Source organism: Acanthamoeba castellanii, assembly GCF_000313135.1.
Source record: "Acanthamoeba castellanii str. Neff unplaced genomic scaffold scf7180000084724, whole genome shotgun sequence".
NCBI lineage: Eukaryota > Discosea > Longamoebia > Acanthamoebidae > Acanthamoeba > Acanthamoeba castellanii.
The window spans coordinates 394,200-407,909 of NW_004457611.1; the positions used below are offsets into that span (position 1 = coordinate 394,200).

Here is a 13,710-nt window from a genome sequence, read left to right on the forward strand (position 1 = left end):
CCCGCGCCCCTCGCCTCCCGGCCGCCCCGGACCCGCCGCCACCGCCACCGCGCCTTCCAGGCCGTCGCCGGCCCAGCAGCAGGTGGGCACGCTGCGCAGCAAGGACCCGCTGCTCGACACCCTGTCGAGCGCGTCGACGCTCACCTTGGTCGAGGTGGTTGACGAGCCGACCACCTCGTCGTCACCCACCACGAAGAGGTCGCCCAACGAGATCGTGGAGAAGGAGTACACGTGGGACAACGGCGACCGCTACTCGGGCCAGTTCAAGGGCCAGTTCCAGCACGGGCGCGGCACCCTGTGGTACGCCTCGGGCAACAAATACGAGGGCGACTGGAAGGACGGCCTGCGCCACGGCCACGGCGTCTACTCCTTCAAGAACGGCGATCGCTACGAGGGTACGTTTTGAAATTATTATTCATTTTTATGTTCTTTAATTAATTACATTACATTACATTATTATATTATTATATTATTTTAAATTTCTGATTAAGCGGAGCGAAACAGGTGAGTACTTGGACAACAAGAAGCACGGCTATGGTGTGTTCACCTTCACCACGGGCGAGAAGTACGAGGGCATGTGGCGTGACGACAAGCAGCACGGCAAGGGCAAGTACACCTACGCCTCGGGCAACGTCTACGACGGTACGATCAGCATCTCCCCAATTGCCATGACCACCGGTGGTGTCGGCATCTTCCGGGAATCTCATGATTTGACCACACAGGCGACTGGCTCAATGACGAGAAGTCCGGCCTGGGCACCTACAGCTGGATCAACGGCGAGAGGTAACCCAAGCCCTTTGACTGCTCTTCTTCGTTTTCGTTCTTTGTGTGAGTGTGCGGTTGGGGCTTACATGTATATGTTGAATGTGTCACCAGATTCGAGGGCAGGTGGCGCGCCAACAAGAAGCACGGGCAGGGCAAGCTCTTCTTCGCGGACGGAGAGTCGGCCATGCAGTGGTACGACGATGGCAAGCTCATCAAGCAGGAGGGCGACAGCGATGATGACACCGACACCGGCTCCGACTAATCTTGGCCATTCGTGCCTTCCGTGTACCTGAATACACTGCCCACTGGGTTTATTGCGTCTCGCCCCGAACCCCAAAAGCACGCGTGCAGACCGGTTTGCAATTTTGTCCTAGAAAAAAATCAGCCCGACACAACTTTGTAGGGAAGAACACGTATTTTTTAACCAATCCGCTGTGGTGTAGTCGGTAACATTTATGGTTCTCACCCATGCGCCCCGGGTTCGATTCCCGGCAGCGGAATAATCCTTTTCTTTTTGTTGTGTGCTTTTGTTTGCTTGGCTCTCATTTTATTTCTTTTTCCTGGAATTCGTGTTGGGAGTATTTTTTTACCTCAAGGATTATTTTGGGAGACAACTGAACTGGATTGATGGAGCTGCCGGACGAACTGGTGCTTGCGGTGCTGAGCCACATCGACCCCCTTCGTGACACCGCGGCCGTGACAGCCACGTGCCGCCGTTGGCGCCGCTTCATGTTCGACCCGCACCTCTGGCGCCAGTTCCACCTTCGCGTCTTTCCCACCCGCTGGCAACCACCACTCGACGAAGACCACGCGACCGACGCCACGCTCGGCCCCGTCGTCTCGCCCGCCGGCGGGGTGCAGTCGTGGCGCCTCTCGTTCGTGGCCAAGGCGAGCCGACTGAAGCAGGCCCTCAACGACGACAAGGCCCGGAGCGACTACGAGGGCCTCGAGTGGGACCTGGTGGCGGCGGCCAACGCGGGCTGCCTGCCGCTGGTGCGGCGCTACGCGGCCGACCTGAGCGACCTGCTGGTGCGTCGCGGGCTGGGCGCGGAGAGCCTGGCCACCCTCACATGCCACAACCACCACCCCGTGCACTGGAAGCGCGTCGAGGGCAACCTGCTCCACGTGGCCCTCTGTGGCGCTTGCGCCGCCCACTCCGCCCCAACGGCCAAGGTGCGCATTTACTGCACTTTGCACTACGTCATAATAAATCGTAAATAAATAAATAATCCATGTATTCATATGAAAATAATAAATCAATAAGTAAATAAGTAAGCAATAAATAATAAGCAACCTTTTTTCTTCGCGCAGGCGCTTCTGGAGCTTGGTGCCCAGGTCAAGTCCCCCGTCTCAACTGGGGGACCACGTCAAAAGTCCCCCTTGGTGGACGCGGCGGCGAGCCACAACGTCGAGTTCGCTGCCATGCTCCTGGACCATGGCGCCGACCCCAACGGCGACGACCCCTTGCTGGTACCCCTTGCTCGCACACGCAGCACCGCACATGCACTACCACCCACTGCACGCGCACTACCGCAGACGCACACAAAATGATACGACGTCGCAACACGGACGTGCCACGCAATCAGGCGGCAGCGAGGGAGGGCGACATGGCGATGATCGAGATGTTGCTTCGGCGCAGAGCCCGCCCCGACGGCAGCGCGATCATCGCCGCGGCCCAGGGCGGCCACACCGACGCCGTCAAGCTTCTCTTCGACCGCGGCTGCAATCTCAAGCACCTGTACAAACCGTTGGAAGCCGCAGTCCGGAACGGCCACGTGGACACGGCGCGCCTGCTGATCGACCACGGAGCAGTGCCCGATATATTTCATGTCGCCTTCGCCCTGAGTGACGGTAGGCTCCCACACTTGGGTGGGTCTCACATTCCTGACATTCATTTGGGTTTCGGCGGAACGAACGTTAACAGCCGAGCGGCCTTCGATGGAACTGCTGCGCCTGCTGGCGTCGGGCATAAACCCCAGCTGTTCGTACGATCTGCTGAGTGGGTCACCCGTCGTCGCTGCGGGAAACGAGGAGGTGTGCCGCTTCCTGGTCGAGCACGGCGTCAACATCAACGTCCTGAACGAAGCGCCATTTAGGATGGTCGAAACGCCGCTGCACTGTGCTGGTACAGCTTTCTATTGAGTGTCGTGCCGCATATATTGCGTGTCGTGTGCTGTCGTGGGTCGCGCGTGTGCGGTTATGCGCGGGTGATGTTCGTGTGTGTGCGTGATACTGACCAACGTTGATCATCAGTCCGCAACAAAAATGTGGCACACGTGCGGTGTCTGCTGGCGTGCGGCGCGGCGACGGACATCAAGGACGAAGAGACCAAGGTGACCGCACTGAGCTTGGCCCGCCAGTTCGGACTCACTGAGATCGCGCAGCTCATTGTCAAGCACCGCGCGGCCGCCAAGCAGAAGAAGAAGAGCGAAAACGACAGCAAAAAGAACGAAGCTAAAAAGCGAAAGAGCCCCGAGTCCAAGAGCGAAGACAACGAAGAAAGTGAAGACGAAGAGGAAGACGCGCAGCCGGCCAACAGGAAGAAAGCGAAGAAGACGACCGTGACAACGAAAGCGAAGAAGGAGAAGGTGAAGAAGGAGGTGTCGAGCGAGAAGCAGGAGGAGCTGGCGCTGGAGGCCGATGTGCGGCGGCTGGCCAAGCTGGACAAGACGGACATGTTCTCACTGCGGCAGCTGCTGCGGAAGAGTGCATGCATGAAGCCCAGTGAAATGCCCAAGCGCAAGATGGAGATGTTGCGGGCGGCGATGGAGTGGCTCACCAACGGCAACGCCCATCCCTCCCTCACAGATCAGTGAGTTCGCATCGTCACACAGCACAACAATGTAGCCGCACTTCGCACAAAGAAAAATAGCTGGCCCGACTCCTGGCTTGTGCAACTGCGTTCCCGGAGTGAAGCGGAAAAGTAGGAGTGGTGTGGGTGGGATTCTCCGTATTTGTCACCTTAAATTTGCTATTTGCCACTCTTTTAACCAATCCGCTGTGGTGTAGTCGGTAACATTTATGGTTCTCACCCATGCGCCCCGGGTTCGATTCCCGGCAGCGGAACATCCCCTTTTCCTTTTGTTGCTTCGCTGCACTTTTTCAAGTTCCTCCAATTAAATGACGAGAGTTTGAAAAATACAATAGAGCCCAGCAAAGGCCAACGTGACGAGAAGGTGTGGTCTTGTTGTCCAGTTGGCACTACAGGGAAGCCTTGCCCGTGTTGGCTTCTTCCTCTATGGCAAGGAAACCCACGCCACACTGGGCAATGAATGCGGGCACCAAGCCGTGAAAAAAGCCCCATACGCCCTCTTGCCTGTAGATCGCCGCCATGGTCTGTTTCAGTGGTTTCACACGCAACCCGCGCATCAGCACGTAAGGGGTCTCGCCAGGGTACTGTGCCAACAGCCACCACCACCACCACTCACGACAAGCGACACAAGAAAAAGACGTACCCCGAGAGTGCCGAGAGGACCGTAGACGTGAGGCTGTGCAGCCATGTACATGGTGGTCTGTGTGGTGGTGGCAGCGTATGTAAGTAGGGCACACTTGTGCGTGTCGTGTCGTGTCGTGTCGTGTCGTGTCGTGTCATGTCGTGTCGTGTCGTGTCGTGTCGTGTCGTGTCGTGTCGTGTCTGTCGTGTCGTGTCGTGTCGTGTCGTAATAGAACGAAAGTGAGCGCATACAGTTTCGACTGGGGCCACCAAGACCGCATTCAAACCACACGCGGCCACAAACGCCTGTGAATTGACCGAAGAGAGCAAGCCAAATGGATGTCAACTAATTCAAGAGAGTGCGCGCGGAGCAAAGCAGGACAAGTACCAGGGCGGTGCTGGCCCCATAGGCCATACGCCGGGCGGTTGATGGCTCTTCCTCTTCATCCTCCTCCGCCTCGTTCTCTCCTTCGCTTCCAATGTTGTCATCGTCGCCGTGGTCATCGCTGCCGCGAGGCGGCATGAAGTCGGGGAAGAACGTGGCCTTGTGCCAATGCAGCACATTGGCGCGCACAACATCCGCGATATGCGTCACCTAACGACACCAACGCATACGCGTGTGAGATGACATCAGGCAAAGGCGTAAAAAAATGGACTTGAAAATAGATTTATAAAAAAAGTCTGGTTTAGTTAAAAAAAGAGCGTACTGGCCCGATGGCGGCAGAAGCGAGCCAGGAGGAGTAGAAGTGGTCCTTGCGCTTGACCACACGGTCCACCAACGCCACCTTCCTGCCGGTCATCGAGTGATCAACCATGTGTGTGTGTGTGTGTGTTGGGTAAATGCAATACTTCATCACTCGTGTATGATCCACTGAAGACCAAAGAGGGGAGGTGGTTGGTACCAGGATGGAAGGGTGTCAGCAATGTAACACGCCAGCAAAGTGCTGAGCGGGTGAATGGCAAGCATCACAAGAGCGGAGTTGAGCATACGACTGGTTTGTCGTGTCGTGTCGTGTCATGTCGCGTGTCGTGTCGTGTCGTGTCGTTTGAGCACAAGCTTTGAGGAGGAGACAAGGATGGAGGCAAATGCAAAATGGACCTGATGTGGAAACTGGAGCTCCTTTCCTCGATGTCCTCTTCACTGACTCCGAGCGCCTGATCAAGCAGAGGCTGGACACCCACTGCCAAAAGCGCGTCGCGTGTGCGTGTGAGCAAGCATGTGTGCGTGTCGTGCGTGTCGTGCGTGTGCAAGCGATTGCCCTGTGTATTTCAAACTTCAAACGGAGGTGGAAACGAACTTGAGAAGAAAATGAAGGGGACCGTCGTCCCGATCATCAGGGCTGGCCACCTGACCCACCCCATACGCACACGCACACGACACACACGAGTGAGACTTATCAATATCATCATCGCCATTGGTATCTTCATGGCGCTTGACGTACTTGACAAACATGAGCAAGCCGTCTTCGCGCCACAGCTGTTTCGCCTCCTGCGTGGCCAGGCTCGCATCACCGACCAGCGCCGCGGCCAGGCCTGATGCGCCCACAACGTTGGCGCAATGAGGTGGTGAGACGGTTGTCGTTATCCTCCCACGCGCAATGGCCTCGAGTTTGGCGCACCTCGGTAGTGGGCGTTGCCGCGCGCCGACTGGATGATGGAGCGGCTCTGGACGATTTTAGCCAGCACGCCGCACCCCACTCCCGCAACTGTTGTAAAATAAGGAAGTTTATTACTTATTACGAATTGTTGTGGAATTTCTGTTATCAAAAAAAGAAAATAAACGAAATATAACATTTTTATTAGAAAATAAAATTATCGGGGCTTGTTTGAAGTTTGAAGGGACGAAGGAGGCACCAGAGACGACCAGAGAGGCCAGGCTTCCGTCCTGCTCCGGCTCCGGCTCCGGAGCGCCCCAATACCCTGCTGCTGCGTGTGCCTGGTGTACCATGACCTCAAACAAAACGTAAATGAATGAATGAATGAAACCAAAGAAAGAAGAGAAAGGTCGCGAGAAATCCTTGGCGGAGCGTTTGTTGCTGCGCAGTTTGTTGCTCTCAACGAACGATGGAGAACATGGAGAAATCAGAGGTGTCAAAGTGCGGAATCTCCTCCACAGCATCCCCAGTCGATTGTCTGTTATTCACGCGCACGCCGTGGCAGAGGTCGTGGGCGTTCAGCACATTGACGACTACTACGCGCTGTGTGAGCGAGGCTGCGGCAGTGGCGAAGGAGGTACCGCGATGGCCCAAACACTTTGACCTGGCGCACGTGTGAGTCTCGACCGTTCTGGTGATTGGCCAGCACGGCCACCTGGATCAAGTGGCCGAATACGGTCCTGCACCGACATGAGCGACCCACGAACGACACGAACGACGAATATGTGTGTAGGCCGAGTGAGGGCTCGCTCACACAAACCCTCAAGGGTGCGTACCCTGGCTCGTCGCTCAGTGGAATGTGTACCCACCCGTTGGGCTCCTCCATCTCGACCGTCTTGATGTCCTGGTAAGTTGCCCGATCGCCATAAGGTTGAGTTCATAGCGCACCAACCACGATCACCAGCACTACCACACACACACACCACACCACGCACGACGCACGCACGACGCACCACGCACCACGCACCACGCACCACATACAACACGGAATAGATACCCGCAGATCGTGAAAGGTGGTGCCGACCCGGATGGACATGTGGCATGGCGTGTAGCTTTCGTCATGAGCAAAGGACAGGTAGAGCGACACTTGCTGTTTCAGGCGAGAGCGTGAGCAAGCGCATTAGCAGATTTACACGCAAGTGGGGTCTATACACACGTATGTTCGTGTTCGTGTTCGTGTGCCCAGGAGGCGTACCTCGATGCAGACCCGCCGGTGCCACTGGACGCTGATCGTGTGCGGCTGCGGGCCATCCGACCTGTGCCGGCCAAAGCGTTCAGCAACCAGAGGGGGGGGGTGCCAATGGGATGGGTAGCGTACTGCCAGTATGTGTCGAGGTTGTCGTCGCGGAGTTGTTCGATGCCAAAGCCGGGCTTGGCGCTGGAGAGGGACCAACAGGCCTCCCGACCCACCTCGACCAAACGGCCGCCCTCCATGTCGAGTTCCTCAAATCCCTCCTCCGCCTCATCTGCACATCATCACAATCAAGATTAACGTACGCAAGAATTAAACGCAGCAAGGCGCCCCAACCTTGAGTCGAGCTTTCCAAATCTTCAGGATCTATGCTTCGAAACTCTGCCATCTTGTTCAACCGTACGTGTACCGTGCACGGTACCCATTTCCCGCCAAATCGGCCCACGAGAGAAGACCAGCGGGCAAAAGATTAAAAGAGAAGCTTCAGGCCTGCTGGGGGTCGAACCCAGAATCTCCTGATTCGTAGTCAGACGCCTTTCCATTGGGCCACAGGCCTTGCTTGTCTGTCATAATTGTAATTGGCTTTACAAGCCAGTAGTGCAACAGCCAATACTCCCATAAATTCGCTCATTCTCTCCAGTCACCTGAGCACCCACCAACCCTGATTTACAAATATTTTCAGCTGTATTTCTTGCAGAAGGGACCAAAGTACATCTCTGAAATCACTAATGAGAAACAAAGAGAAGTTGGCTCAGGTAAGAAAGTCAAACTTTCACATCTTGAATTGGCAGTAATGTCTCAGGCCCAACAGGCTGCAGAAGACACACAACTGCACACTCATCACCACACATGCACACACACAACACTCACAGGTGTATGTTACAGTGCATGTTTGAGACAAGGCATGGGTGAGGCTTGAACAACATCTGCCTGTGGACAGTGGATGGACATGAAAAGTATACAGGCAGATCTGGGGCATACTTGAACACATCTAAGTTTGAGGGGTTAATAATAAACCTTTATTACCATGTCAGCCTTTGTCTGGATCACCATGCGGCCTCAACCAACAGTGACATGACCAATGAAGACTAACATCTCTCAGACTCTGCGCATGGCGACTTTCCTGGAAAGGCCACGCAAATCTTCACTCCGCCGCCTAATAAATTAGCGGTCTCTTTTGTTGTTTTTATCCGATTTGTTTTTGTCGTGCTGAGGTATGGTCCACCAAGCGCGCACAACAGAGGAACATCGGGGCGCTCCCATGCCCGAGCCTGAGCAGGACGCAGGCCTGGCCGTCGCTGGTGCCTATTCCCCGCTCCGGCGTTTTGTATTTGATTTAAACCAATGTAATCTTAATCATGTATGTTTATAAATATAAAAAAATTAACACCGGTACGCCCTGGTGCGCCGAAGCCGTGGGAGTGATGTGCGGCGTGATGGGGAAGATCGTGCAGGACCGCTCGGCGCTCTCGGTGCTGGTGCGCGGCAACGCGCACTGGCGAGGCCTGGCCGCGGCGCTGGTTGACGATGCTGTGCTGGCCGCGCAGGAGACAAAACAGCTGTGGCGCGAAGACGGCTTGCTCATGCTGGTCAAGTACGTCATACACAACAACGACGACAACAATGAAGATGATGATCCGTCTCACTTTCTGTCTCTCTCTCTCTCTCTGCGTGCGTGCTCGTGGCGCGGCAGGTGGCCTGTCCTGGTGGTAGGGACGATGGTGCCCTTTGGCATCTTCGGAAGTTCGTGGGCCTCCTCCACCATTTCAATTCACACGTAACGGGGCAATCTGGCTTGCTTACACGACACGCGCACACGCAACGCACGTTTTCGGCAGTGGCCACCCAGCCTCTGTTTGACCAGGCGCTCGGGGTCGGTGAAGAGGACATTGCGGAGCAGACAATACGCTTCCACACCAGGTTGGGGTCGCTCCCTTATTCAATGTTTGTGCTCAAACCCACGCGACGCCCAGCTCGTAAAACGCATTTTCCTCGGACACGGGTGGACTCACCGTAACACGCACACGCACACGCACACGCCACATGCTCCAGTCGTGTGCTTAACACCACTCTTCTAATGCTGGTCGTCCATCCGTACAATGTTTTGCTGGCGAGCTACGTCGCGCGCAACTTTCCATCCTGGTACGCTCCAACTACCACTGCCGCCTTCTCACGTGTGGTCTCCTTGGTGGTCTCCACCCTCAGCAGTCAAGCATTGTCACCCTAAGTGGTTTGCTACAATCGTACACTCACCAATGACCGGCAGGAAGGTGGCGCTGGTGGACCGTGTGGTCAAGGGCAAGGACCACTTCTACTCCTCCTGGCTCGCTTCTGCCGCCGTCGGGCCAGTACGCGCCTTTGGTTGTTTTGTTTTGTTTTGTTTTGTTTTGTGGTGTGTGCGATGCGGTCCACAACTCACCACATGTGTCGTGCGTCAGGTTATGTGCGGCTTCGACTTTGTGCGTGCCAAGCTGCTGCATTGGCACAAGGCCGCACTCTTCCCCGACTTCATGCCGCCTCGCGCTGGCGACGACGAAGAAGACGACATTGACAGCGAGGAGGACGACAGCGAGGAGGAACTCGGCGAGCCATCAACCGCCCGGCGAGTGGCCTATGTGGCCAGCACCGCCCTGGCGCTGGTGACAACGTGTAGTTTGGGTGCGGTCTTGCTGACCCCGCTGGAAACCGTACGCGCCCGCTGTCTTTCACTCCGCAAATGCGCAGGTACTACTCACACGCTGCCGTATCACCACGCCTCAGATCACGATGCGCATGGCTGCGCAGCCGCATGTCTATGGTCCTCTCGGCACCCTCGGAGTACGCCTGTTGTGTCTTGTGTGTGTGTGTGTGTGTGTGTGTGTGCGGTGTGTGTGCGGTGTGTGTGCGGTGTGTGTGCGGTGTGTGGTGTGGTGTGTGTGTTGCATCGTGGTGCTGATGCGCGGGTTGCGTGAACACAACAGACCATGGCGGCGATCTACAGGCAAGAAGGCGTGTGGGGCTTCCTCCACGGCTTGGTGCCCTCGATCATCTTCCAGTGCAGCCTGGGCCTCTTGGCTGTTGAGTCCGAGGCCAACACTGGCCATGTTGCCCTGTAGCGACTCTATCTCAGTGTTGAGAGAATCAAAACAATTTTATGCTTATTCAGATTATTATGGATAATAATCCTCAATGCTGATGCCAGCCAGGCTGAGCCACAGCCTCTGTTGCAGGATACCTGCATAGGAAGGGAACCACAAGATCAGTCTTCGTACTGAGCCTCTTGGCACTGTGGGCTAAGTACCGAGGAGGGTGGGGATGAGCCTTCCTGGCGTGCTGCCCCACACCATTCCCAGGGTGTGCATCTGGTGTTTGTGGGAAACAAGGGTTACATGAGAAGAATGATGATTGTACTGTGGGTGGAGCGAAGCAAACATGCACGTACCACAATGCCAATGATTGGAAAGATCAAGATTGATGACATGAACAGCATCACTGCCACCACAAAGAGGAGGAGGGTGGTGTCAGCTTTTCCGCATTTACAAACCATGGAGCTAGAAGGGAGACCGCACCAATATTGAAGCCAATGCAGAAGGCCTCCTTGCCATATTTGGCCTCGGCCTTGTCATCCGCCAGGCTTTCCATCGCTTCGGCCTACGTAGCACGCCAGCAATGTCAGCAGGCGCAAGTCAGCCAGCCGGCCCACAATCAGGTTTGGTTAACGTTCACCTTTGCTCTTTCGTACTGGGCCAGGCCGATGGTGAAGCGGATCAGGCCCGGATCGGTCCACCCGGCGGCCCTCATGCGCTGTCGAAGCTCGTCGGTGTCGTCCTGCTCCTCCCCCATATCATCGATCGCCTGGCGCTCCCCATCAGACAACTGCGCCACGACCAACCGCAAGAAGGCCCGCAACATGAGCTCTTCCATGTGCTGCGCAGTGGGGTCGTGCGGGTCGCGGCATGGCCCGATGGTCTGCCCGAACTTGCGCGGCGCGGCCTTGATCTCGCGGCGCAGGTCGGCGTCCAGGTGGCGCTTGTCCTTGGCAAAGGCCTTGCGGGTGACACGCTCCACGATCTCGTACCAGTTGCAGTTGTTGGCAAACGGGTTGAGGCTCTCCTTGAACGCCAGGTTGGCCCGCGCCTGTATGCCCTGGCGGTTCTTGTCAATCATGAACCTGTGTGCGGCACGAGTGTTAGGCGCTCGGCAAACCGCTGAACAGGATTGATTGTGGAGCCGTACCAGGCCTCAGCGTGGGCGTCACCGAAGAAGGGCTGGGCCAGCAGGTCGAGCTCGAGGGTCTTGGCCTGGTGGTTTGTTGCCATTGCCCGGGCTGGTCAGCATCAACCAATCGGGACAAAAGAAAACAATCATGTGGAAAATGTCAACAATCCTTGTTGTGGGCGTACCCAGGTGGCGCGGGTCTCGGGGTGCATGGAGGCCAGGAGCAGAAAGGGCCGAATCATGCCTTGCTTGAAGGCCAGCCTCTTGAACTTGCTGTTGCGCTCGAGCTCCGCCAAAGCTCTCGTATTGTCATACCTGCTCAGCAGCCCGCCATGTTGTTGTTAGTAGTGTGCTTACAGCATTGTGGCTCATCTCAAGCAGTGGCTGGTGGTGGTGTACGTGAGAGCAGTCGCGCCCTTGATGGGTGGCCACTCGGCCAACACCGAAGCCACTTGCGCTCGTTGGTGAGACGACAGCTGGGAGAGATTCCACACATCGCCGCCCTGCGCCTATTGCCGAGGCGTGCGTGTCAGTTGTAAAGCTTCTTTCCTTGGGCGCCGCCTGTGGTGCATGATCATATACCTCGCTGCATTCTCCTCCGTTTTCTTGAAGTCTCTGCTTAAAACGCTCAGGCTTGGCTTCTGTGCTTCCACACAACGGACAGTGCGTGTGAGGCAGGTGATCAACACATGCGACCAGGGGCCTACTCACATAGGCGAGGCACCGTACCCTTTTCCTTCATCATGTCTTGCTGTTGTAGTCGAGGCGTAGAGTGGTTATGCTTGCGGGGCTGGAGCACGCAAGCGTGTTGCGGAGAAAAAGTGTGCAAACTCCGACTTTTTAGGTCCGTAAATGTGGTGTTTTCACTCCGTACCACGGTGCAGAGTGGGCCACGGGCCGTTGCCTCACCCAACACCGCAATGATCTCACCGTTGAGGTGCAGGTGGAAAAATTTTGTGGGGAGCTAAATACTTGTGCTTTTGAGCTCTTTTCCTCTCCAACAAGCTAACCCAAGTATTGGTTGGAATGTGCACAAGTTTCTTCACATACTCAACCACAAACCATACACCAGACCCTTGTTCACTGACTGCCAGGCAGTCAATCCTGTCAGAACCAGACAGGCTCACTCAGCCCAGTAAGCACCACCCACACAACAAGGGCAGACAAGGGCAGACAAGGGCAGCCTGGAGTATCAAACAGAGGACATGGGTTGCAACTTCACAGATGCCAACATCAGCAGCCACCTGGTACAGGTGGAACTGGGCAAAAGGCCAACACTTCTGTTTACTATTTCTAACTATATACTTGATTTAGGCTGTGGAGCAAAGAAAAGCTGTATTGTGAGTATTTTTTTTTTTATGTTACACTTAGTTTTCTGCGTATTTGCCCAATCCACTTCTGTTAAAGTGGGATAAAACCCAGATTGTTGTAAAACTGCTTGGAGGTTGGGGCGGGGGATGAAACTGATGTAATCCTTGCACAATAAGAGCAAGGATGAGCTCAAAACTGCTGCTGAAGTGCAGTTGGACACTAGCCTGACTCCCAGCCTTTGCCCTCCACCCTTCCTCCCAGATATGGAGCAAGTCAATAATGTGCTCACTGAACACCTACTCTCTGACCACCACCACTGGCAAGGCAATGGCAGTGTTCATCACACATGTTGATGACTCTGTTCTTGTTGTTCTTCTTGGGGACAGTGGCCCTGTTCACACCCAGGAGTCACACAGAGCCCAGGCAAAGAAGTGTTGTTGGGTGGCTTGTCCTCCTCGTCCTTGTTGTCCTGGGTCAGGCAACAGGAGCTGAGGGAGGGCTCAGGCATGCCTGCTGAAGAGATTCCTGTCATCTGTTGCCCGAAATGAAGAACAAAATTAAATAGTAAACAACACAGGGTGTCCCTCACTTCCTTGAAGTAATTGGGATTGCACCCCAGACCCTCGACCACCTGAAGCAAGCACGCGCCGTCATTGCCAGCTTCCGCAAGGGCGATAAAGGCCCCGCCGTGCCGCCTTGGACGGGCCAGCACCTCGTGGCGCTCTGGCGGGCATGCCTGCGCTTCGGGCCTACTCGTACGCCTTCGTGGGACCCACGCTCGGCGTGCTGGTCGAGTACGCCCTCTTCGGCCTGTCTCTCGACTCGCTCGAAGACGACGATGATGACGACTGGCGGCACGATCTCCTCGACGTGCACCTCGGCTTCGACGACGATGCGCGGAAGAGCGTCATCGACTCCCTTCCAGAAGGGAAGCTCAAGACCGAGCTCCAGGCGCAGGAAAGCCAAACATCCGACCAGCTGAGCAGCCTGCTGGCCAAGGGACTGGGACTGGACGCGAAGGCGTTCGAGGAGTTCGACCGGGTGATGAAGTCCTGTCCCCCGTGAACGTGAAGTGGAGCGCCAATAGAAACAACCACTACACGGGAATCACTACGGGTGGGTGGAGCAGTGGGCGGCGCCGGAGAGGCGGTGGAGGG

The 13,710-nt window shown here is 55.9% G+C and overlaps 6 protein-coding genes across 6 annotated transcripts; 4 read left to right on the plus strand and 2 right to left on the minus strand.

Moving 5' to 3' along the window:
• Position 1: 1 nt before the first annotated feature.
• Positions 2–1,027, plus strand: ACA1_159960 (MORN domain repeat containing protein; the record flags this gene model as incomplete). The annotated part of the gene is made up of 4 exons (XM_004348546.1): positions 2–395; positions 505–642; positions 723–783; positions 877–1,027. Coding segments are annotated over 4 exons (744 nt in total), but the record flags the coding sequence as incomplete, so codon positions are not given.
• A 365-nt stretch (positions 1,028–1,392) lies between these two features.
• ACA1_159970 (ankyrin repeat-containing protein) lies at positions 1,393–3,581 on the plus strand (the record flags this gene model as incomplete). Its single annotated transcript, XM_004348547.1, has 5 exons — positions 1,393–1,938; positions 2,077–2,235; positions 2,352–2,616; positions 2,690–2,890; positions 3,019–3,581. The coding sequence occupies 5 exons, from the start codon at positions 1,393–1,395 to the stop codon at positions 3,579–3,581; spliced, it is 1,734 nt and encodes a 577-aa protein (XP_004348597.1).
• A 385-nt stretch (positions 3,582–3,966) lies between these two features.
• Positions 3,967–7,287, minus strand: ACA1_159980 (anaphase promoting complex subunit 10-like family protein, putative; the record flags this gene model as incomplete). The annotated part of the gene is made up of 15 exons (XM_004348548.1): positions 3,967–4,161; positions 4,221–4,277; positions 4,587–4,793; positions 4,906–4,987; positions 5,298–5,353; positions 5,519–5,546; positions 5,641–5,731; positions 5,818–5,904; positions 6,053–6,134; positions 6,262–6,331; positions 6,435–6,533; positions 6,630–6,697; positions 6,851–6,943; positions 7,049–7,109; positions 7,172–7,287. The coding sequence occupies 15 exons, from the start codon at positions 7,285–7,287 to the stop codon at positions 3,967–3,969; spliced, it is 1,392 nt and encodes a 463-aa protein (XP_004348598.1).
• A 1,182-nt stretch (positions 7,288–8,469) lies between these two features.
• ACA1_159990 (uncharacterized protein) lies at positions 8,470–10,140 on the plus strand (the record flags this gene model as incomplete). Its single annotated transcript, XM_004348549.1, has 8 exons — positions 8,470–8,639; positions 8,739–8,788; positions 8,884–8,965; positions 9,098–9,187; positions 9,312–9,393; positions 9,484–9,732; positions 9,806–9,862; positions 10,006–10,140. 8 exons carry the CDS (start codon positions 8,470–8,472, stop codon positions 10,138–10,140), a joined length of 915 nt encoding a protein of 304 aa, XP_004348599.1.
• Positions 10,141–10,194: 54 nt separating this feature from the next.
• On the minus strand, positions 10,195–11,556 carry ACA1_160000 (uncharacterized protein; the record flags this gene model as incomplete). Its single annotated transcript, XM_004348550.1, has 5 exons — positions 10,195–10,259; positions 10,594–10,675; positions 10,751–11,195; positions 11,231–11,325; positions 11,428–11,556. Coding segments are annotated over 5 exons (816 nt in total), but the record flags the coding sequence as incomplete, so codon positions are not given.
• Positions 11,557–13,285: 1,729 nt separating this feature from the next.
• ACA1_160010 (uncharacterized protein) lies at positions 13,286–13,618 on the plus strand (the record flags this gene model as incomplete). Its single annotated transcript, XM_004348551.1, has 1 exon — positions 13,286–13,618. One exon carries the CDS (start codon positions 13,286–13,288, stop codon positions 13,616–13,618), a length of 333 nt encoding a protein of 110 aa, XP_004348601.1.
• Positions 13,619–13,710: the final 92 nt, after the last annotated feature.